The 22585-nt window shown below is 40.0% G+C and overlaps 2 protein-coding genes across 4 annotated transcripts; one reads left to right on the top strand and one right to left on the bottom strand.

The window, feature by feature from the left end:
* Nucleotides 1-1726: 1726 nt before the first annotated feature.
* Nucleotides 1727-6966, bottom strand: asphd1 (aspartate beta-hydroxylase domain containing 1). The gene is made up of 6 exons (XM_026916740.3): nucleotides 6669-6966; nucleotides 5532-5962; nucleotides 4242-4448; nucleotides 3498-3705; nucleotides 2794-2907; nucleotides 1727-2636 (listed from the first exon to the last, which is right to left on the bottom strand). The coding sequence occupies exons 2-6, from the start codon at nucleotides 5940-5942 to the stop codon at nucleotides 2527-2529; spliced, it is 1050 nt and encodes a 349-aa protein (XP_026772541.2). The 5' UTR covers nucleotides 5943-5962; nucleotides 6669-6966; the 3' UTR covers nucleotides 1727-2526.
* On the top strand, nucleotides 6440-22321 carry sez6l2 (seizure related 6 homolog (mouse)-like 2). Of its 3 annotated transcripts, none has more exons than XM_026916735.3 (19): nucleotides 6440-6689; nucleotides 9400-9486; nucleotides 9675-9803; nucleotides 10344-10556; nucleotides 11378-11514; nucleotides 11685-11877; nucleotides 11973-12158; nucleotides 12636-12816; nucleotides 14170-14333; nucleotides 14563-14757; nucleotides 15367-15505; nucleotides 15639-15835; nucleotides 15938-16132; nucleotides 17473-17667; nucleotides 17820-18011; nucleotides 18098-18136; nucleotides 18907-19024; nucleotides 19942-20053; nucleotides 21056-22321. In XM_026916735.3, exons 2-19 carry the CDS (start codon nucleotides 9423-9425, stop codon nucleotides 21083-21085), a joined length of 2679 nt encoding a protein of 892 aa, XP_026772536.2. In that variant the 5' UTR covers nucleotides 6440-6689; nucleotides 9400-9422; the 3' UTR covers nucleotides 21086-22321. The 3 variants fall into 3 exon arrangements, with proteins under 3 accessions (XP_026772536.2, XP_026772537.1, XP_026772535.2); XM_026916736.3 differs by lacking the exon at nucleotides 6440-6689 and adding an exon at nucleotides 7148-7499 and having other exon boundaries at nucleotides 9675-9740; XM_026916734.3 differs by lacking the exon at nucleotides 6440-6689 and adding an exon at nucleotides 7148-7499.
* Nucleotides 22322-22585: the final 264 nt, after the last annotated feature.

Raw genomic sequence — 22585 nt, 5'->3', positions numbered from 1 at the left:
GATTGAGTCTTTGGTAATATGAAAGTGTATAAATGTGGCAGTACAAGTGATTCAGTGAAAGCATTACTGAATATAAAAAGAGGTAAATAGGGCAGAGTAGTAGAAAGCACGTCAGTGAGGCAGTTGTGTGTGTGTGTGTGTGTGTGTGTGTGTGATACCCTCCAGACAGGGAAGGCCAATGCATACTGAGCCAGATTACCTGGGCTGATTACAGTAGTAGATAAAGAGGATTAAACGATTCATGCACGGTAAATTCAATGATTTAATGATCTGCTTAAACATTAATTAAGCTTAATAACCTCAAGTAACATTAATAAATCTTAATAATGACCCCTGAATCTCTGTGTGACCTGCTTCAACCTCTCTTCACCCTCAATGAGTGATTACAGACTATATAGTCTCAGAGATAGACGCATAGCTCAAGTTTTGTATCTTCCTCTAAATATGTCAATTGTTTATCTCTCAACCTCTTGTGTATATTAATCTGCACTGACCTGCAATTCACATCGTAAAATCCTTTACTGTAGTGTGCCCTGTTTTTCTCTCCACTCCAGAACTGACTCAAATTTACACCCTTCAATCTTTTTGAAGAAGCACAGGTTTGTGAAATATCTTTTCAAGTGAGATTACATTAGCCATCTAATCAGCATTAGAAGCAAAGATGATGAACATGCATGAATATGACTAAAATTTCTAAGAAATCCTGCCAGCTTAGCTCATGTTAGCTAACTTGCTAGTGTGAACAGTGAAGATTATGATAATTCATGAACATTACATAAAATGTCTCTCAGAAATCATGTCAGGTTCCCACATGGTAGCTAGCTAGCTAGCATTTACAGTAAATATTATGAGCATTTGAAAAATTCTGTCAGAAATCCCGTCAGGATAGCACATGATACCCAGTCAGCTAGCATTAACAGCAAATATTATAGACATTTTAAAATGTCTCTCAGAAATCCTGTCAGGTTAGCACATGATACCCAGTCAGCTAGCATTAACAGCAAATATTATAGACATTTTAAAATGTCTCTCAGAAATCTTGTCAGGTTAGCACATGTTAGAAGATAGGGACAGAATATAAAATTATGTTCATTATACAGTAAATAAGAAATTTTGTCACAGCTCATTTTAGCTTATTTTAGCCAGCTAGCTAGCATTAGAAGGAAAAGTATGACCATTTATGAATATGACTTAAAAATCCTCTCAGAGAATATGTTAGTTGGAAATGTCAACCATCTATCTGACAATTATGAACATTTCATAGACAAACTGTCGATTCATCTCGTATTAGCTATCTGGATAGCTTTAGCAGTGAATATTATGAACATTTATGAATATGGTGTAAACATCATAAGTTCATGTTCACAAAATATATAAACATTTGACTTCCTTCTTCCTGCTTGAGCACTTTCAGATACAGACTCGAACCTAAGCCCACATTCTGGCATCTGTCAATATACCTGCTCAGAGGAAAAGAAAAGATGTGGACCATCAGCATCCAACTAATCAGGAGGTGTTTCTAGTTGCCTTAGCATTAAAAAATTCCAGTTCCTTGTGATTTTGGGAGCATATTTTTGGAGAAAACATTGAACGAGCGTAACAACAGCTAGTGTTAGCTAACTTCAGATTCACTGACAACCAAAAAATGCTTACCTTTTCTCTGCATTTGTCTGAAGTCTAAATGTCACCTATGTCACGTACATCTAGTTCTATGCACCTGACAAAAACCTCCGAATTGTCCAGTTAATTATGCTAAGACATTATCTGTAGCATTGTGAAAATTTTTTTAGCTTTGACAAAAAATCTTTATTTGAAGAATACACCTTTAGTTGATTACATGTTTGCTTTGCAAGGGAGATGGGTCCGATGCATCACATTAGCTGTACAGTCAGGCTTCACAACACATGCATGCAGTCGGATCAAATATTTTGTTGCTGTGTGCTTCACAGAATGTGTCTGAAAATAAAATTCATCATGAAAATAAAACTCCATATGATAAAACAAGGTCTTCAGTACAGACATAAATATAATGTACATACAGTACTGACAGAATAGCTTGAATCACAGTATATATCAGAAAAAAGGTCACGATCAAGTTAACAAATCAGGCACAAAATGATACAACAGGAGATCGGAGTTATCAAGACAGGCACGAAGCAAAAAGAGATATGAAGATATTGAAAATTTGAGCTTGTCTAATGTTCACAGATTTTGTGAGTGCGTTAGATAAAGAGCTCTAGAGAGAGGCAGAAATGTGTGTCGGGCAGATATGTGTGCTTGGTCTTGCTTCTACTTAGAGGAACTTTCAGAGGGATGACAAACTTTTCTTTTTCAGGACATTCTGGGGAAAATACAATGCAGTTACATATAGTCAACGTATCACGTAATGGAAAGATACGTCAAATTTGTCTCCATATTTCTTTTTGGTAGTTTAGAGAAGAGATCAGCTGAAACTGAATGAGATGCAGTTAGGCTCCATCTCTGCATATTTCGGTGTAACTGGTGAACTCGGAGATATGTAATTGATTACTGTTCAGGACTGAAGATGAAGTCCAGAGCCTGTCTTTCTGCTGCGGCAACATTTGGGTGCCACAGATCGACACTGAAAATCACCCTCGGACCATCTTCAGCGCCACCTAGTGGATAAAATAGAAAAAAAATACCTACAGTCAGAGGTTCAACAGCTCTGATCCTATGTCTATGCATTTTTATGACTTATAGTGGCATTTTAACGATGTTAAATTATTTCAGGACTTTAATGGCTTTTAATTTGCTCATCATTTTATCGCTTACCATTATGCGAAATGGTGTGCAGGAAGGAGTCATCCACTAGGAGGCAGTGTCCCTCAGACCAGCACTGCGGCTCACCCCCTACCACCAGTTCACACTGTGCAGGAGTCTGGAGACCTAAGGGACATGTGAGATTTGTTAATAGAAACATGCGTAATTGTTGATATGACGTTCTCTGTGAGGAGATGCCTATTTTAGAAAGAATCTCCAATGTCACTGCTTTGTAATAGTCAGAGATAAAGCTGTTCCTTTATGTTTTCCTACGCAGGCAAGTTGTCAGGATAGAGGGTTTATTGTTTCTTGGTTGACATCACATTTGTCTTATTTGTAATTGTAACTGTAAATGGATAAAAATATGATGTGTTGTTCTTTAACAATTTTTTTTTATTTATTAGCTTTGGAAAAATGCTATGGTGTATGAGGAATAAAACACCTTGGGATATGCTAGTATAGGAAAATAGCCACTTTAGGGTGGTAATAGCCCTCTGCTTTGTGGACATATAGTTGTGTAAAAATCTGAAGATTTAATCAGATAGCTACAGGGATTTCTTGTAATTCTGAATTACAGATTCAAAACCTATGCCTTATATATTTTTTCTATATAATATTCTAAAAAAAGGATTACCTATTTCTTTCATGAATAATGCATTAGCAGTTGTGTAGGGTAAGTGGGCCTACGTAAGTGTTTATGTGGAGTTAGCACTTACCCAGATGGCACCGGAGGCGTGTGTTGGTTGGCCCATAGGTTCCCCCCAGTGAGGCCCCAGGGCCCAGAAGCCAGAAACCTGCTGAGCCAAGGGAGTTACTGCTGATAAAAGTTCTGAGGGAGAGGAGGGTACGGTACGTACAGGGACATGCGCGGCAATTACTTGCCACACACACTCCAGCATTGTAGAGTGGGAACAGTGCCTGACCCTGTGAAGTCAAGTGACAAACACAAACGTGATTTACGAATACATGAACAAGGCAGTGTTTTCACTAATCACCAGTGAAGCTTTTTTGATGAATTTACATGTAAGGTGAAGCAAGGCAGGAAACCTCTCAGTGGTGCAGTGCAGATATTGATTTGAGATAGTGAGTAGGTAAGTGAAAGTGAGTGAGTGAGAGCGAACAGGAGAGAGACTAAGAGTGAGAGAGCAAGAGATGCTACTAAATAAATATTCAATACATATTTAGTAAATCTCAGTGTTGCTACAAAATCACATTTCTAGCGGCTTAAACCTGGAACTTCGGATGTCTGACAATCTCAAAATGAAACTTGTTTGAAAAGTTGTGCTAAAAAAGACAGTTTATTTTTAGCCCACAATTGAATTTCTTATAGGTTTATCGCATTGTTCGAATCCTCCAAACTGGCACAGCAGCCAGTTAAAGTATAATAAAGTATAAGACTTTATTATACATTATATAACTATATTATTTTACTTTATAATTTATTATATTATTTTTATTACCTTAGGTCCTTGGTATATCCACCCCAGCTTTGTGTCAATGCCTCTCTGGTAGACAGCCTGGAATTCAGCAAGGATTATGGGATAGCTGGCCTCTAGGATCTCTATGTCATGGCGATGAGCATCCCGAGGAAAGAAAGGGATGCTGGGAACATCGGGAAGGTAAAAGAGGTGGGGCTTCTGAATGGAGCAGCGATCATTCATCCTAGTCTAAAAAGAATAAGAAGAAAGCATGGAGTCAAGGAGAGAGTCAAGCTATGGTGTGGTTCAGATATTGTACAAAGTATGTCATATATCAAAAGAAAGAAGATCCCTGAATTTCCTGATTTGGACTCCAGTCCTGGAGGACCACAGTTTGGTAGACTTTAGCATTCTACCTCCTGCATCAGATGTAATTGATTTATTTATACAGCACTAAGGTTTACTAGCCTGGTCTATTTTAGTATTTTCAGAACATGTCCCATTACTGTAAAATTGTATGTATACAATGCAGCCAGCATTTACAGATGGGCTTTGGTGTCTATGGTCAAATCAGCGACTATTAAAAGCGAGTGAACTCTTCTAGCACCCTAAAGCCTTCCTCAGTTTGGCCCTCTTGGCGACCACTTAAAGGTTCTTTTATAAAACCTTACAGAAGATTTTCCCTTTCCAAAAATTTTCCAAGTAGAACCTCTTCAGAAAGCTAGAACATTTACCCATCCAATGAACCCATGAGAAAACTTTTTTAAGAGTACAGTATTTAGAGAAAAAAAAATTCCTACCATCAGTTACTGAAATTGTCTTTCCCTCCACCACAATAACAGGTAGACGGCATCAACATTACTTCTCAAACTTCCACTTTTAATTATGACATGAATCAACATTTATGTCCAACTTCTATTTCATTAACTTTTATTATTTTGTATTAAACTGGAGCACATGAATGTGACATGAACTTGTTGAGTTAGAAAAAGGAATCTCTGTAGTGTTGTGGCCCTCTAGGACATGACTTTGACACACTTGTGTTAAGGAATCCCTAAAGATTCAGTCCTCAAAGATGAAAACACTGCTGCTGTTATTAATAGAGCACAAAATGGAGTAAACGAGTATACTGTTTTCTCCTTGTAACTATACGGTAGTCTTAAGCACTGTTACTATTATTTTTTTTGGATATTCATATATTATAATGAATCCTAAATGCTTTCCTCCTCAGCATCTCTACTCATCTCAAACTTAGTCCTTAGGTTCTCACCCATTCTTAAACATGACCCCAAACCCAGATCTCACACTCTTTTTCTTCTATATGTGTCTGACCTGGATGCGCAGGCCCTTGTGGATGCGGCCCATCCCGGCCCAACTGTAACGCTTGGCATACTCCTGCAGTGCTGTGTACAACTTCCTGCTTCCTGGTGCTGCTTGAGCAGGAAATGGGGCATGGCTCAACACCGGCATCAGGTAACTCTTCGCTTCTTCTTCCTCCCCGCTCTCCACAGCGATTGCAGGGGAAGGTTTGGGGGCGGAATGACCAGGCTCGACTGGAGAGCAGCTGGAGGAGCGAGATATAGCAGAGTGAGCTGAGCCAGATGAGCAGGACGGAGGGTCGGCGCCGACACGGTAGCAATACCAGAGAAAGAGCAGCAGCAGAGTCCACAGAAGGCCGCTCAGGGGAGGCCCACCCAGTTCCACACAGGGAGGCAGAGGGAGCAGGTCCAGACACCATGACATCCTGCCAAGAGGCTGAGACACTAGGAGAAAAAGTGGTGGAGAACAGATGTATGGAGTGAAATAAGGAAGTACACAGAGCACAAGAGTTACAGAGAGAGAGAAAAAGAAAAACAGAGTGGATAAGGAGAGGAAGTGGACAACAAATGAAAACAGGGTGGGTGATTTGAAGTGGATAAAGACAAGCTAAAAGAAAGGGAGCAATTTGGATGGCAAATAGAAGAACCTTGATTTCTCAGTGTGTCTATTATGGAACTGATCCAACCATGGATTTCCATTACATACAAACATACTACAGTTCCTCAGGGCTTTCCTCACTTACTACAAATCATTGTTTGGATCAGGCATGGAAAGCTAGCAGTAAAGCAACACTTGTGGAGTGATATATCTTTGTTAACAGATGTTAATCAGGCAGAAAAAAAAAAACTGTACACGCTGGCTCACACTTCCGCATTAGTCTAATTAAAAAGCAGGCATGACTTCGTCTTGTGCTTGGTCTCCTTGTGCTGTTGCATAATCATGGTTCCTGCAACCGCCTGCATGTTTGTGTTCACGGTGCTCACACGGGAGTGACTCCTCAACGAGGCAAAGCATCCCAGCTTTCAGTACGAAGCTACATCAAGCTCCATTACGTCCATTCCACCGACGAGCGCATCGAGCTCTACTTGTGCTGTGCATTGCTGTGTGTGTTTGGCGCACGCCATGGCTGATTACAGCGTGTTGACTTACCGCGTCTCGGCTGCTCACTCGGTATGTCTTCCCGCCTCCCCCCTTCCGTGTTTTCCCCGCCTGTGTGTGTATGCGTGTGTGTGTGTGTGTGTGTGTGTGTGTGTGTGCTGCTGCTGCTGCAGCCGCCGAGCGTACAGCGCGGTTGTGTTCCGCATTAAAATGACTCCGAAAATCTCCGACGTATGCAGCCCCCCTCCTCCTTACACGGGAAAACCCGAAGGAGCCGTTAAACTCCCTGAACCGACGTTAACTCACACCGTGCAATACAGCGCGCGCATCATTTCCGTGCACTTCTACAGAGTGCACCTGCGCGTGCTCAAGGCGCCTTTCTAAAGCGGACGGAATTTCAAAAAACGACGGTTTTCAGCACTTCAGCCCTGGACAGGGGCTGGTGATGATTAATCGCGATATCGCGGTTCCGCCACCAGGTGGCGCGATTGATTCCACAAGCAGCAGATTGCCTACACATCGACGCATCAAACAACACGGGACGTTTATGGCCGTTCCACCCACCTCAGCGCCGAGCCCTTAGACTTGGGATATTAAAAACACAGAAGGAACGAGCAGGCGAGGGAAAACGATATTGTAATTCGTTATCTGAAGGTGTTTGCAGCACCGGAGAGCCTGCAGCTTGTTTGATGCGAAGGGCGCCGGGAGCGAGCCGATGATCTAAAACGCGCACAGACTCTTCTGGTATTTATGGTGAGACAGAGAGACGGAGGAGTGCAGACGATAGAGTCGCAGGAGGAGAAAAAAATAAGAGCGGTTTTTCACTAAGAGGTTAGGTGAAGACTTAAAAAAAAAAAACAGCAGAGGAACGACGTGTAGAAGGTGAGTAGTCTAGTGTTCTGGTCGTGAATGCATTAGAGTCTAGGTATTTGCGCTTGACAGCAACCCGCATAACGATGCATGTTATAGCCTAGAGCAAGCACATAACACATTTATTTTCTTATTATTATAGCACGTGCATTTTCTCCGGATGGGCCTTATTTTACACGAGCCAAGACAGCGGTTAGGTGCTGATGCGTTCAGTGCGTCTCGCGCTGAGAAAGCGGCAAAGGAGATGTTTGCAGAAAACATGAAGGCCAGGAGAAGGCTGTGCTTTAAACGCATCTGAGGGTGCAGAAGAGGAGGAGAGGGACAAGTGGGAATAAATGAAGAGAGAGAGAGAGAGAGAGAGAGAGAGATGTGAGGTTTATGCCCGCAGCGTCAGCAACCCTCCTCTCTCTCTCTCTCTCTCTCTCTCTCATTCTACCACACGCGCGTCACAAACCACCGTCAGGCGTTTATTTATTTATTTATTTATTTATTTATTTATTTATTTATGTAAATAGGTGCTGGTAGTTTCCTTAGGATCCTTGGTGTTTATGTAAGGCCCCGCGGTAAACCCTAATCCCACCCGGCAGATTGCAGGAGGCAGAGGGTCGTTATTACGAGTCCTAACGACTGATCGCGAGTCGCAGCAAGGAGGTGACATCACTGATGCCAGATAAGAAAAAGGTGGAGGCCGTATGTCATCTGTCCCATATGTCCTCACCGAGACCCGCGCGCGCAGTGTGTTGCCAGATTGGGGTGGTTTTAATTATTATTATTATTCATTTAGAAATAACAGATCTTGGCTGTTCTTTCAGCCACATTTTTTTTTGCATTATTTTAACTGGAAGGAAAAAGCGACTGTATAGCCTGGATAATATCCAAAAGCCTGCAAAATTATTATTATTTTTTATTTTTATTTTTATAGTTTAATGATGTAACATTGACTTGGAATAGAGACTGTAGTTTGGCCTGGTTTCTTGTAAATCTGGCCTGTTTTAAACATCATTTGGGCTCCATGTATAGTACTTTAATAATCTGGGCGAGTGCTTTAACGGATTATTGACTGTTTATATATTTTTAAAAAAAAACTGCTTATACCGCAGTTAATGGGCTGCAGACTACAATGTAGATACAGAAACACTGGCCTACTATTTATTCAGTCTTTTAAATGTTTGTGTCCACATACGTGTTGGGATTAAACAGATTATTGAAATGAATGTGTAGATTATTTAAAGGGGATTATGTTTGTGTTTAATCAATGTGCGTGTTGCCTTCATACTTTATTGTAGGGCCTATGGTTTAGCTTGGTCATTCTCAGTTTTTATATTCTAGTACACAGGCTATCTCAGTAATAATAAACGCGTGACGTAGCTCATGGCCTGAACCAGGATCTGATTGGCCACTGGGAGAGGCGGGGCTTTTGGTGCCGCCCTCGTTTGACGTTGCACTCTGTGATAAAGTAATACAAAAGGCCAATAAATAAATACGTGTATTTTAAGTAATAAAGATTATACTGAAAAGGTAGCCTATGGCCTACATGTAATTCTAAAAATACAAACATCGCCCAATATGTGTACTTTCATGGTTATCAAGTTCTAAGTTCTTTTTTTTTTTTTTTTTTTTTTATTTCTTTGCTCAATACTGCAGTAAGAGAACAGACCTTGCTTGCTATCACTAGTCTCTTCATACATATTTTTGTACCCAGCCATTGAGTGGAATTGTTCATCGGAGGCTGGGTTATCTTTTTGCTGGTCTGCTAAGACCAAGAATAGTCAATTAACAGACCAGACAATATTCACCAAAAGACACATCTACTTGGGTTAACTTAAGCTAGCCTTCTACTTTTGTGACAAAATGTGGTGTTGCATTCCTGGGAGATATTTACCCTTGTTTTCTTTCTGGTCCTTTCTTTCAGCTTTTTTTCTCTCGTACTTCACCATGGTGTCCACAGTTCTTGCTGTGACGCTGTGTGTCACACTCATGCACATTCATGTGACTACAGGTACGGATATTCATATTTTGAATGTGTGTATATGTGTGTGTGTGTGTGTGTGTGTGTACAAAATTTTAGATGTAAGTGTCTTAGATGTGTGATTAAATTTTACATCCTGACCAATAAAAAAGCAAAAGGCAATGTTGGGTCATTCACATGGTTTCCATCACAACATGATGTATTCTCTGCTCTCTCAGGTGCAGCCTTTCTCACTCCTGATTCTGAGGCTCCTCCCACTATGACTTCTGATCCCCGCCCCCTGGGTGAGTTGATCCATGCTGCGCTGATGAGTAAGAAGTATCTTGGCCAGTCTTCTGGCGACATAGGTGAGACTTCAGCTTATGAAGAGCATGGAAATTGACCCAAACAAGACAAACTAGGACTGAAGTAAAACCTCTTACATTAGTATTATTGAATGTTTTGCATTATGCTGCAGTAAAATAATTTATTTTACCATATATGCATCATTGCCCCATCGATTTTTTTCAGGGAACACACAGCCCTCTCGAGGATAGTAAAATGCTAAACATTGATCACATTATGGAGTACAGTTTGAAACAAATAGGAACAATATCGCCAAGTTTTTTTTTTTCATTTAGATGATGAAAAAGCTTTCTATTTCCATATTATATTAACTACATATGATACTGTCTCTTCATGAGTTTTAGTGAGAAAACTATTAATCAAATAACCCAAGGAGCTTAAATTTTTTTGTTTCCCAAGATACCAACATAGGGTTATATTCTGTTTTACAACTCAGTTACATTTACATTTTACATTCATTTGTCAGCAGTGTTGATCCAGTTTTATAAGTGTCCAATCCAAGCAGAATCCTATCCATGTCTTGCTTTTTTCTGATCTCTCAGGCACAACCACTAACCCGACCCAGGCTGTCCCGTCTGTTGAACCTGCCTTCACAGTAATGTCACCAGGTGTTCTCACTACTGCCATGACCTCTTCAACTGCCCCCCAGTCTGGCCAATCAGGAGGGAAGGGTGGTGTAACATCACCACCCGCAGAGGAGGAGACCACAACAACTTTGATCACCACCACAACAATAACAACAGTTCACACACCAGGTATTTTAAATGATAATTGAAACGACTACACGTGTATTTTTCTTATTATTATTGTCTGGTATTGATTAATGGAAAATACCTTTTTATTTCAAAATTGTTATTACTGACGGCTTTTACACTGCAGATGAAAATTATGCAGCAGGTGTAGAACTGATAGAACTTATTTGAGGTTAGTTATTTGAGGAAAATATTTAGGTCAAATTGGAAATCTCTGCATTTTCTAGCAAACCGCAGGACTTGCCGATCAGCAGTCTGATTCTGGGCAGCTGCCAAAAAGCAGGGAGGAAAAGCATTATAATTTGCTGAACAGTAGCAAAACGTAAGAAAAATAAGGTAGCTAAGCACTGACTCCTCTGTGCTGTGATGACTGTCTTATATCACATTCATTTAAGTGTACTTGGTGTTTGAGGAGCTCCTGAAACTGTCACTCTAAATCTGATTGTGTCCTATACCTGAGAAGTCTATTACTCCTATACATTTCATACAGACCAAGATCAAAAGATCATATCTAGCTCATGCTGATTTCAGTCATTGTAGTTTTGTGGATATCTTGACCAAATTCTTTGATTGGGAACTAAAGACCAACTATGAAGTCAGTACAGTAATGTCATCATTTGGGCATTAAGTTTGCACCAAGAAACAAATCTTCCACAAATATTCTGCAAATGCAACCTTGTCCTGTATAAAACTTGGTAGTGCAAGACCTTTTGCTCTTTCCCCATACTTTGCCACTCAATGCCTAAAAACCTGGATGCACCACTGACACTGCTGCACTTCTTCCTTCCTTCCTTCCTTCCTTCCTTTTCTACTCCTCTCTCTAGTGCAGTGTAATGCTAGTCTGACAGGTATGGAGGGGATAGTGGAGTCTCCAGACCAGCTCTCCTCATCAATTCCATTTTCCCAACTGGAATGCACCTACAGCATCACTGTATATCCTGGATATGGGGTGGAAATACAGGTATAATCCTGTTACCATAGCTACCACTGGTTAGATAGTTGCTTTGTGGCCACTGCTCTGATGGTTGAGGAAAATTCTCTGGCCTTTACAAAGGTGATATCAGAAAAATGCAGTTGGATTCGATAACCTTGATAAGATGTTGGTTAATATTGTGTTCACTGGCGTCTCAGGTGAAGAAGGTGAACTTGTCCAAGGAGGAGTCTCTAACCATTCTGGGAATGGATGGCTCAGTACCTGAACTTTTAGCCAATGAGACAATGATCACTGAAGGTCAGGTGATACGCAGTACGACAAATCAGGTGCAGATTCACTACCGAAGCCTGAAGCAGACCAATCATGGCATTTTTACCCTTCACTACCAAGGTAGCTCTTTTAAAGAGGACTACATTTCTAATTATTCACTAGAATATTGCCTGGTGTTTGACTACTATCTGTTTTGTTTGTTTACTTACTTTCAGCGTTCCTCCTCTCCTGCCCATTCCCTCTCTCTCCTGAGGGGGGCGGAGTCACTGTGACTGACATTCACCCTGGAGGTCAGGCTCACTTTCACTGTGACCCCAGCTTTCAGGTCAAAGGTCACGAAGTTGCCACCTGTCTGAACTCCACCCGACCCCACTGGAGCAACCCTGAGCCTCAGTGTATGGGTGAGGAGCCAATACTTTTTTAAAAAACATTTTTTAAAGGTAGGGTTATTGAGTTTTAAGACACTTTTGTAATATTTGGTGAAGTTCACTGTATGTGAGCTAATTAGATTCTGTAGATTCTTTAAGCTAGATTCTGTAATATAATGATGTGGGTCACCAACCTCCAACCAATCAGGACAAGGAGGCATCTCTGCTTGTCAATCATGTTGCCTGTAAATTCAGAAAGCTCCCCCTCTTGCACTACCATTTACGGTTTCATGTGTCTTGGGAGCGTGTCTTTGAAGGGTGCACTTAACTGAGGGACTGTATGTACAGTATATATCTATGAGTTTCAAAACCACTAGCTTCAGCTAACATTTGCTAAAATCACGGATTGTACCTTTAAAGATTTCCATTTTATGTTCTTCTGTTCACACTAGCATAGTAAAACAGACACATATTTGTGTTGGTGTGTGTGTCTGTGTGTATTATGTAAAGCTGTGTCTTGTGGAGGATGGATCAGAAATGCTACGGTGGGCCGTATCCTCTCTCCTACCGTTCCCTCCAGCAGTAACCTTAGCAATAGCAACTTGAGCTGCCATTGGTTGCTTGAGGCCAAGGAGGGCCATCGACTTCACCTCCATTTTGAAAGGATGGCTTTGGATGAAGACAACGATAAGTAAGTCATAAATATGCTCTACCCCAAAAGCAATCTAAGAACTGCAGTATGGTAATGAGGCTCTTTGTTAAGTACTCTGTGGAGAAAAAAGATACTATACAAGTACATTTTGTTCCACAGGGTGTAACTGCCCTTAACATCCAAGTATGTTCTTAAATGAATTTTAAGGATAGACTACATTACCAAGTAATAAACGGCAAAAAAAGATGTACCTCTGAGGGTACCAACCCAGTGACAATTGAACTTTAGTATTTACTTTCGTCGAATACATCGACGAACCTCACTAGTGTCAGATAATTGAAATGGACAGTTACACCATAGCAAGCAAACAGACAGAAATTCACTCAGAGAATAGAACAGATCAATAAGATCAGCAAGTCCCATCCAGGGTATATTCCCAGGCTAGGCCCCAGATCCACCAGGATAAAGCGGTTGCTAAAGATGAATGAATGATTAACTCGGATGGAAATTCTTAACCTTTACAATATTTATCTATATTATATATGTTCTAGCTATTTATATTCCTATAAGATATGTTCATGCATATTTATTACAAAGGCAATATTCCCTATTAGTCTTAGGCAGTGTTACCAGGTCTGAGCTTTGGGTCAGGAAATGGGCTTTGACATGCACATGTAGATTTTAAAATAGCTAAGTTATATACAATTTATTTCTTCATATAACCATAATATTAGGATTTATCACAATATATTTTACAATATTTTACAATTTTATACAGTTTTAGCACCGTTGCCTCGCACCTCCGGGGTTGAGGGCTCAAATCCTGCCTCCAACCTGTGTGCGTGGAGTTTGCTTGAGGAAACCCCGTGCTTCAGGGGTTTCCTCTCTCAGTACAAAGACCTGCTGTGTAGGCTGATTGGCATTTCCAAATTGTCTGTGGTGTGTGAGAGTGTGTGCGATTGTGCAATGGGCTGGCACCCCAACCAGGATGTTCCCCGCCTTGTGCCCTGAGTTCCCTGGGATAGGCTCCAGGCTCCCCATGACCCTGTGTGGGATAAGCCATATGGAAGATAGATGGATGGATGGATATCACACAATAAATAATACAATATATTATGTAGTAATGGTTAATGCCTTTGAAAATTAAAATAGGGTTTGCGTGGGGAATATTTTGGCATGGCATTTGTTTTTGTGCTGGTTTTGCCATGGGGATCTGGCATCCTTGTTCTGATCAGAAATGCAACATTATTTGCACATTCTGTTGGTTTAGAAAATGTATGTATAATTATCCTGTTCGTTTATCCTGTTTTCTCTCCTCTTTCTATAACACCTTGAAACACTGCCAAAATAACACATTCCTGGTCTGTACCTGTCTATGTACCTGTTTTTCAGGCTGATTGTTCGCAGTGGGAATAATTCCAACACACCCCTTCTTTTCGACTCGGATCTGGACGATGTTCCGGAGCGTGGGATAGTGAGTGAAGGATCATCTCTGTATCTGGAGCTAACAGCTGACTCTTCCTCCATCCCTCTGCTGATGGCACTTCGCTATGAGGGTGAGAAATAGAGACAGAGAGAGAGACCATGTCATGGCAAATTTCGGTATATAAAAAGAACTGTCTTCTTCACCTCTCATAAACACGTTTCTTGTTTCTCTAAAGCATCTTGAACAGTTTCTTCTTAGGTTAATGGTCCAAAAGTCAGGTAGACAAAAGGTGTATAGTTATGTGCAGATTTAGATTTCTGTGTTTGATCTTTCTGTCTGTTGCTGTTGCAACTCCACAGCTTTTGATGGCGAGCACTGTTACGAACCCTATGTCCCTCATGGGAATTTTAGCAGCAGTGATATCACCTTCCCTATTGGTACTACGGTAACCTTCTCCTGCTCTCCTGGATTTGTCATGGAGCAAGGGTCTGGGGTCATGGAGTGTGTCGACCCCAGTGACCCCCACTGGAATGAGAGTGAGCCTGTGTGCAAAGGTATAACCCCACAACACGAACACAGTTTCGAAAAAATTAGAAAAAAATCAAAAAAAGGTTTGCAAAGAACTGAAGGAAAGTTGAAAAGAAAGAATGTTTAAAGGAAATTTAAAAAGAAAGGGAGAAAAATAATAAAGAGCAGAAAGGATTGTGGTGGTTATTGATTTCCATGTGGTTGCTATTCTGTTCTAGGTGGTTGTTAGCAGGTTGCTAGGGTGTTTCTATGGTATTCCAGGTGGTTGCTAGGGTTTTGCCAGGTGGTTGCTGTTCCACGGGGTTGTTGGGGGTGTTGCTAGTGTGTTGCTATGGTTTTCCAGGTGGTTGCTAGGGTGAAGAAAGAAAAAAAGAAAGAATAAGTAATAGAAATAAAGAAATAAACAAACAATAGCAAAAAAGAAAGAAAGAAAGAAAGAAAGAAAAGACAGAGATCTTTATCATCAACATTAGCATGTATATATTACATAAATACACATACTTTTCTAAAGTGCAGTTTGGTGTCTATGATATTAATACTACTTTGTCTTTGTTCCACCTTTCTTCTGTTCCATCATGCATCCTGTACCCTTCCTGTTATTCATACTTTCACACATCTCTGTATTCCATATTCAGCTCTATGTGGCGGGGAGCTGACAGATGCGTCAGGAACCGTGCTGTCTCCTGATTGGCCACAGAGCTACTCCAAGGGGCAGGACTGTGTGTGGCAGATCCACGTCAGTGAGGACAAGCGGATTGAACTGGATGTGCAAATGTGAGTGTGTGTATATGTGTATGGGTGTGTACATGTAATTCAGGTAATCTACTTTGATTCCAGTGCAACCACTGATCTGGCTCGATTGATTGATGTCTTGATTGATGTCTCTTTGTCTTTTTTCCCCTTAAAGTTTGAACATTCGTCACAATGACATTCTCACCATATTTGATGGGCATGACCTCATGTCCCATGTGATTGGACAGTATTTGGGGTCACGGGAAAGGTTCCGGGTCGTGTCTGGTGGCTCAGAGGTCACCATTCAGTTTCAAAGTGACCCAGATGATTCCACCTTCATTCTGAGCCAAGGCTTCCTGATTCACTACCGAGGTAAAATTATTAACATCCGTCATACCATGCTTTATTACTCTTGTGCATTTCATTTTACGTTCAGTACTTGATTGGGGTGTCACTTTGTTTTATCTTCTCCAGAGGTGGAGCCTAATGACACATGCCCCACTTTGCCACCAATTGAATTTGGCTGGAGTAGCTCTTCCCATGTCTCACTTGTGAGGGGCAGTGTAATAACCTATCAGTGTCAACCTGGCTATGACATTGTAGGTTCTGACATCATTACCTGTCAGTGGGATCTGTCCTGGAGCAACAGCCCACCTACTTGTGTGAAAAGTAAGTCAGATGAATCGTTAATGCATTCAGTTTTGGATTGTTTAATTCATCTATGATGCATGCTTTAAAACCAGTTACTGCTGCTGATAAGAAATGATAGGAGAATGTAAGTACCTGTAGGAGTTTTGACATGTCTTTTCCCAGTATAACCTGACAGGATGGGCCACTCTTAGCTATTCCTGCTGAAATTTAGGCCTCCTGTTTAATGATTAACTCTCATGTATTAGCTCATTACATTACGTACATACTTGTATACTTACTAGCATATTTGCATAGTGTATAACTGAATACTTATATACTTACATACTTATCTATGTGAATACATAGTAGCATCCTTTCTTGCTAGTATACTTGAATCCTTGCATACTGGCATACTTGCATACTTGCATATGAGCATGCTTGCATACTAGTATATAAGCTCTTATATATGTTGATGCGAGGAGCTACATGAAATCAGTGAAGGGAGAGCAGCAATGGAGTGATGTGGGAGATTGAAAACATTCATGCAGCTGCATTCTGGATCAGTTGCAGTGGTTTGATGGCACACAGGGGAGGACTTGCCGGGGGAAAGTTGCAGTAGTTCAATCTTGAGATGACAGGGGAATGAACAACACCTGAGTGGCTCTCTTTGGAGAGAAATGGCCAGGTCCTCCTTCATTATAAAGGAGAAATATTAAAGATAAAACATTTAGTTGACAACACAAAGTTGCCTGCATTGCCAGATGGTATGGTCTGAGAGATCACCAGGGAGATCACAAGATCTTGATGTAGGGATTCATCTTCAGGGATATACAACAGCTCAGTCGCTCTGGGATTTAGTCTCTGTTGATGAGCTACTATCCATGACGAGATATCTGCCAGACATGTTGAGATCCAAGCAGATACATGAGTGTCTGAGGGAGGAAAGGAAAGGATAAGTTGAGTGTCATCAGCATAGAAGTGGTATGTAAAACCAAGTGATGATATTATGTGAAGAGTGGCTATAGAGAGAGAATAGACAAATAGACCAAACACTGAACCTTGTGGGACACCAGTGGAGAGTCTGCATGGAGCAGATGCGGATCCCCTCTGTGTCACCTGACAGGACCCTCCCTCCAGGTAGGAATTTAACTACCACCAAACTGGCCAAGGCTCATGAGGATGGACAGTAAGGTCATTGTGAATGACCATGTCGAAGGCTGTTGAGAGGTCAATAATGATTAGAATCAATGATAGTTTGGATGATCTTGTGGCATATTTGCATACTTGGGGCATCTTTGGAAATAATGGATGATTGGGTTGTTTGTTTTGGTGTATATATAGCAAAACTGCTTGTTCTTCCTGGCTTTGTTCCCCTGTAGTCCAGCAGTGTCCTGACCCAGGGGAGGTGGTGAATGGAGCACGCTCAGTGCACCCAGAGTTAGGCTTTGCAGTTGGAACAGTGGTGCGCTTTACCTGTAATCAAGGTTACCAGCTGGAGGGCCCTAGTCAGATCTCCTGCCATGGCAGAGACACTGGCATGCCAAAATGGAGTGACCGTAGCCCCAAATGTGTCTGTAAGTGTTTGTTTTTTGTGTGTTTCGAAATGTTCAAGTGTATGAAATGTTTACTTTGTATTACTTATTATAACACATTATAAACATTCAAAGTTAGATAATAGCATATTTCTCCTTCATATATTTCTCATCTCTTTCTCACACAAATGCAGTGAAGTATGATCCATGCCCAAATCCTGGTGTGCCAGACAACGGTTACCAAACTCTTTATAAACACAGTTACCAAGCAGGGGAGACTCTGCGCTTCTTCTGTTACGAAGGCTATGAGCTGATTGGAGAGGTCATCATCAACTGTGTCCCAGGGCACCCCTCTCAGTGGAACAGCCCACCCCCTTTTTGCAAAGGTAAGAAGAAATGCACCAACACACAAAAAGGGGTTGCATTCTGATTAAATACGCAATTATATGCTCAGTGTTTATATTCTCTACAGTGGCCTATGAGGAGCTGTTGGAAGATCACAAACTGGAAGGTAATGCAACCACACCATAAATACCACATTTACTGTAAGATTCACTACTAAATATTTAATAATGTGTAGCAATTACTCCTGAGTCTCACTTATAACTCAGTCATGTTCAGCTGGCTTATGTGTAGAATCTAGGGGGCTTGACAGCTTTGCAAAAATAGATATGGGTAATACAAACTCATATTATTAGTTGATAAAGTTAAAATAGTGATCTTTTTAATACATCTTATTTCTCATTGGTAAGTAAAAGGTTAAATAGTTTTTCTATATGTGTCACTTTGCATTGGCCAGGCAGTGCATTGCATACTAGCATATGTACACACTTGCATACTACCATACTTACATACTTATGTACTTGCATGCTAGCATATGTACATACTTGCATACTAGCTTGTTTACATACTTGTATATACTAGCATACCTACACACTTGCACAGTAGTAAAATTCCAGCTAACATACTTGCATACTAGCATACTTGCATAACAGCAAAATTGTATAATAGCATACTAACATACTTGCAAAATGAAGTAATTAAATGTACAAAATAGCCAATAGCAACTTCAATTGCAAGATTGGCTTGCAGAGTTACTATCACATATAATGAATACGGTCAGGCTTAAATCTACCATGTAAAGATGTTCAAATCAACCCAGTTCTATGTACTTAAGCTCGTTCTAGTTATGAACACTGGCAGAGCAAGGATCATATGAAATATTATGACTTTTATTTATATTTTTCACTGTCCATTCACTGTCCTCTTGCTTCTGTTCAGTCTCTCAGTCATTAGAAGCCTCCCACCAAATGCTGAGTGAGAACATTGCATTGGCCATCATCCTGCCAATCATCCTGGTCATCCTTCTGATTGCTGGAATATACATGTACTACACTAAGTAAGTGGGTAAAGTTAACTTTTGTAAACACTGATTAATTATGCTTCTTCTAGTTCAGTAATACTTTCTTTCAAAAGGAACCATCTGGGCAAAATCAAGCCATTGATACGTCTACTGTAAACATGTCTACCTCTTACAGCAGTGACGCTGTCATCTCTAGAGCAAGCTAGAGCTGGTTTGTTTCCAGGTTACTGGGAAATTCCCGAATCTAGTGGTGTTTCTTAAGGTGGAAGTAAATTTTTGCTAGCTCCCTTACTAGCAAATGCAGAAGGAAGTGAGATATTACTGTTCCAGGATATATAGGCAATAATTTTGCTCAATTTCGTTAAATTCCCATCACACTGGACAGCTTGAATTACTCAGCAGTGTAACTCAGCAGAGTAACTACAGTACACAATTCATGTTTGTAAAGATACATTAAAGATGTATAACGTTAGAAGCAAAAAAATAAAGCTAGCTAATTAAATCACTAGCTTATTTCTTATTTGTATATGTTTTTGGAACAAGATATGGTCAAAGGATTAAAAAGTGTTCACAGTATTTAGCAGATATTCAGTTTTGTGTGAAGCACTTAGTGGTAAATGAATGTGTTTGCTGACAGGCTGCGGAAAAATGTCAGAAAAATTGCGTCTATCTCTAAAAGTAGGTGTTTCTTGGGCACATTTATTGATGAAATGTAGCAAATCTAGATGTTCTAGCTTGTAAAACTAACCTTAGCTCAACTTCTGGACTCTTGACTGGTGTCCATTTTGTGTAAATTATAATTGAAATTACGACTTTCTAAAAACTGCTCATGTTGGAAATCCCAATGATTATGTAATAATCTCTCTCATAGTCTTAGAGTCATTCACTGCACCCAGTCAGCATTCTACAATTGAATTGCTTTCTCTCTCTCTCTCTCTCTCTCTCTCTTTCAGTGTGTGTAGGTTGCAGTGGAAGCCACTATTTTGGAAGTCCCTCTCACACACCCACTCCTATAGTCCCATCACAGTGGAGTCTGACTTCAATAACCCACTGTATGAAGCAGGGGTAAGACACTTCCATCAAATCCAATCCAATCCAGTCAATAGAAACACTGCAGGCAAAATTCAGTGAACATAATTGAGTGGACATTACACAAATGCTTACTGCAGTGAATGAGATTACTTGGTCGGCTGATGTTATCTGACAGAAAAAATGCACTTGTGCTGCTTTCATGGTGTAGAGCGCTGCCAAGTGATTATAGCATGTAAATCAGCTTGAGGAACCAAATCAAGAAACACATCAGAATATTATTTTGATCAATTACATTTTATTAAAATTAAAACACTTATGTTTTTATCTTACTGAGATACAGCAATGTTCCATGAGCTTAATTATTGCCCCATACTAATCAATGCAATGTAAGATGTTATTCAAATATCCCTTAAAGCTGAGTATGAAATATGCAGTGAATTTATTAAAGAGGTTTTTTATTTTTTTTTGGGGGGGGGCGGAGCACAAAAGCTTAGCTATAAATGGGTACTCAACCAGGTTACTAGATAGCAATGGATTGGCTAGTAAGATTAACCAGCTAATGTTATTGGATATCTAGAGTCATATATAGTGCAAAAATCTACACCTTTTTAGATGACTGGTGTGATAAATGAATTAACACAGTTCTATTACAAGATTAAGCTAGCTAGCTTATTCAGAAAAAAAACTTTTATTTAGATAATTTTTCTCTTTACAGTGAATAAAATATGTACTTATATATTGTTTTATGTCAAGCTTATCAACAGTGTCAGAGGAAATGATATGGTCCGTTTTTAGAGGTGGTTGAAAGTGTAATTTATGTCTGTCTTTCTGACATGTCTAGAGAAACATATTCTAGTGTTCGCCACTAAAATTACTGAACATGTGGGATTTTCTTTAAAGGTGCTCAAACACGTCTAAACCCCCTTGTAAAGTTAGAATCATGTTTCTGCGAGCACAGAGATGATGTGTTTCTGTCTAATTCCTTTTGGCTGAAGCAATCATGTGGCTCTTTATGTTTGTTCTGTTTCTCTGTAGGACACAAGGGAGTATGAGGTGTCCATCTGAAGGAGCATACAAGACAGAAATCAGAAATTAAGGATGGAAAGAAAATGAATGGATGATATTATGTCTCTCTCTCACTTGCAGTCCTTTAACCAATATACCTTTCCTTTCTTTTTCACTCTATTTTCAGTATCTCTCTTGCTCGTTGCTGACTCATGTAACAGTGTGCGTGTGTCAGTGTGTGTGTATGTGTGTGTGTGTGTGTGTGTGTGTGTGTCGAGAGAGAAGAGACTGTGAGACTGTTAAAGAGTTAAAAGGGTTAAGCATGAGCTTATGGTTTCTCACTATCAGATATGTTTTCTAATATTTAGGTTGGTGCCTTAGGGACGAAAAAGAGATCAAGGTAGTGACAGTGAGGACGAGGCTCAAAAGAGTATGAGGCTAAGAGTGAGTCAGCAACTTGGGGGGGAAAGAGAGAGAGAGAGAGAGAGAGAGAACTTTTTCACATGGGGAGTGAATCATATAAAAGACAGGAGCACACACAAACACACATAACAACACATGAACAAAAACATGTTACCACTCTATTCATACTCCTCTGTACACACACATACACACACAAAAATCACAATATATTGAATGTAAATATTTTGATTGAATATTATGTATACAAAACTGATGTATACGAAACTGATCCAGTGCCAAAATAATGACATCCCATAATGTGACGTCGAAAACATGTTTCACAGGTTGCCATAGTATTTCCTACATTTATAATGTAATAATGACCAATAATGCCAGCGTTTCATAATGTTCTTTGCTGTTTCTTAAAAATCTCTTTCTGCTTAATGTTGAATGACTATGGGATTAAAGGGGTGGAATGTCTTTCATGCTTAGGGCACGCAACGATTGTATATTTTATTGCTTCAGCTTAGAATTCATTCAAACAATTATCCTTACTATCATTGTTTATCAGAGTTGATGTTGTTGCATATGCACTATGTTCACAAAAAAATATGAAGAAAAAAATCAGCTGCTTGCTGTGATGCAGTATCAAACTGAACTGCTTTTTATAATGTTATTTTTCAATTGAATCATGGTTTGTTGTTACTATTAAGCGGTGAGTTTTTGTCTCTTCCACTGTGCCATACTTGGAGTCTAGCTGTGGACTCTGTTGCATTGAAGTATTACTAATATTCAATTGTTCATATTATTTATTAATCAACATAATATATTGTCATGAAGGCATAATTTATTTGCTAAGATTTAAGAATAAATAAAGGTCTCTTGGATGGTGAAGGCTTGCCTTAATTTTGTCATCAAAGGTCATGAATGGTCATGGCCATAAGTATAAAATATGCTGTAAAACATTTAAACCATTGTATGAAGTGTGTGTTTGCTGGGGTTAATGAACAACCTACATTATAATCATTTACTCAGACGGAAAGCAGGCAAAGCAATGTTTACTCTATAGACCTAGTAGTAGTGGAATTTTATCCCATCCATATAATCATATTTATGCTATATTTTAAAATATTTCTGTGCATGTTCTCCCTGGGTTTG

This window comes from Pangasianodon hypophthalmus, chromosome 13, assembly GCF_027358585.1.
Source record: "Pangasianodon hypophthalmus isolate fPanHyp1 chromosome 13, fPanHyp1.pri, whole genome shotgun sequence".
NCBI classification, from domain to species: Eukaryota; Metazoa; Chordata; class Actinopteri; order Siluriformes; family Pangasiidae; genus Pangasianodon; species Pangasianodon hypophthalmus.
This window is presented reverse-complemented; position numbering and strand designations above follow the sequence as displayed.

What these genes read in the sequence shown, in the direction of transcription:
- sez6l2 (XM_026916735.3), top strand. Translation starts at nt 9,423, where the DNA reads ATGGTGTCCACAGTTCTTGCTGTGACGCTGTGTGTCACACTCATGCAC. An exon ending in CTTCCTGATTCACTACCGAG is followed by an intron (nt 15,836 to 15,937) that starts GTAAAATTATTA and finishes TATCTTCTCCAG; the next exon opens with AGGTGGAGCCTAATGACACA. An exon ending in CCGTAGCCCCAAATGTGTCT is followed by an intron (nt 17,668 to 17,819) that starts GTAAGTGTTTGT and finishes ACACAAATGCAG; the next exon opens with TGAAGTATGATCCATGCCCA.
- asphd1 (XM_026916740.3), bottom strand. Translation starts at nt 5,942, where the DNA reads ATGTCATGGTGTCTGGACCTGCTCCCTCTGCCTCCCTGTGTGGAACTG. An exon ending in GGATATACCAAGGACCTAAG is followed by an intron (nt 3,706 to 4,241) that starts GTAATAAAAATA and finishes TTGACTTCACAG; the next exon opens with GGTCAGGCACTGTTCCCACT. An exon ending in GCACACCATTTCGCATAATG is followed by an intron (nt 2,637 to 2,793) that starts GTAAGCGATAAA and finishes TTTATCCACTAG; the next exon opens with GTGGCGCTGAAGATGGTCCG.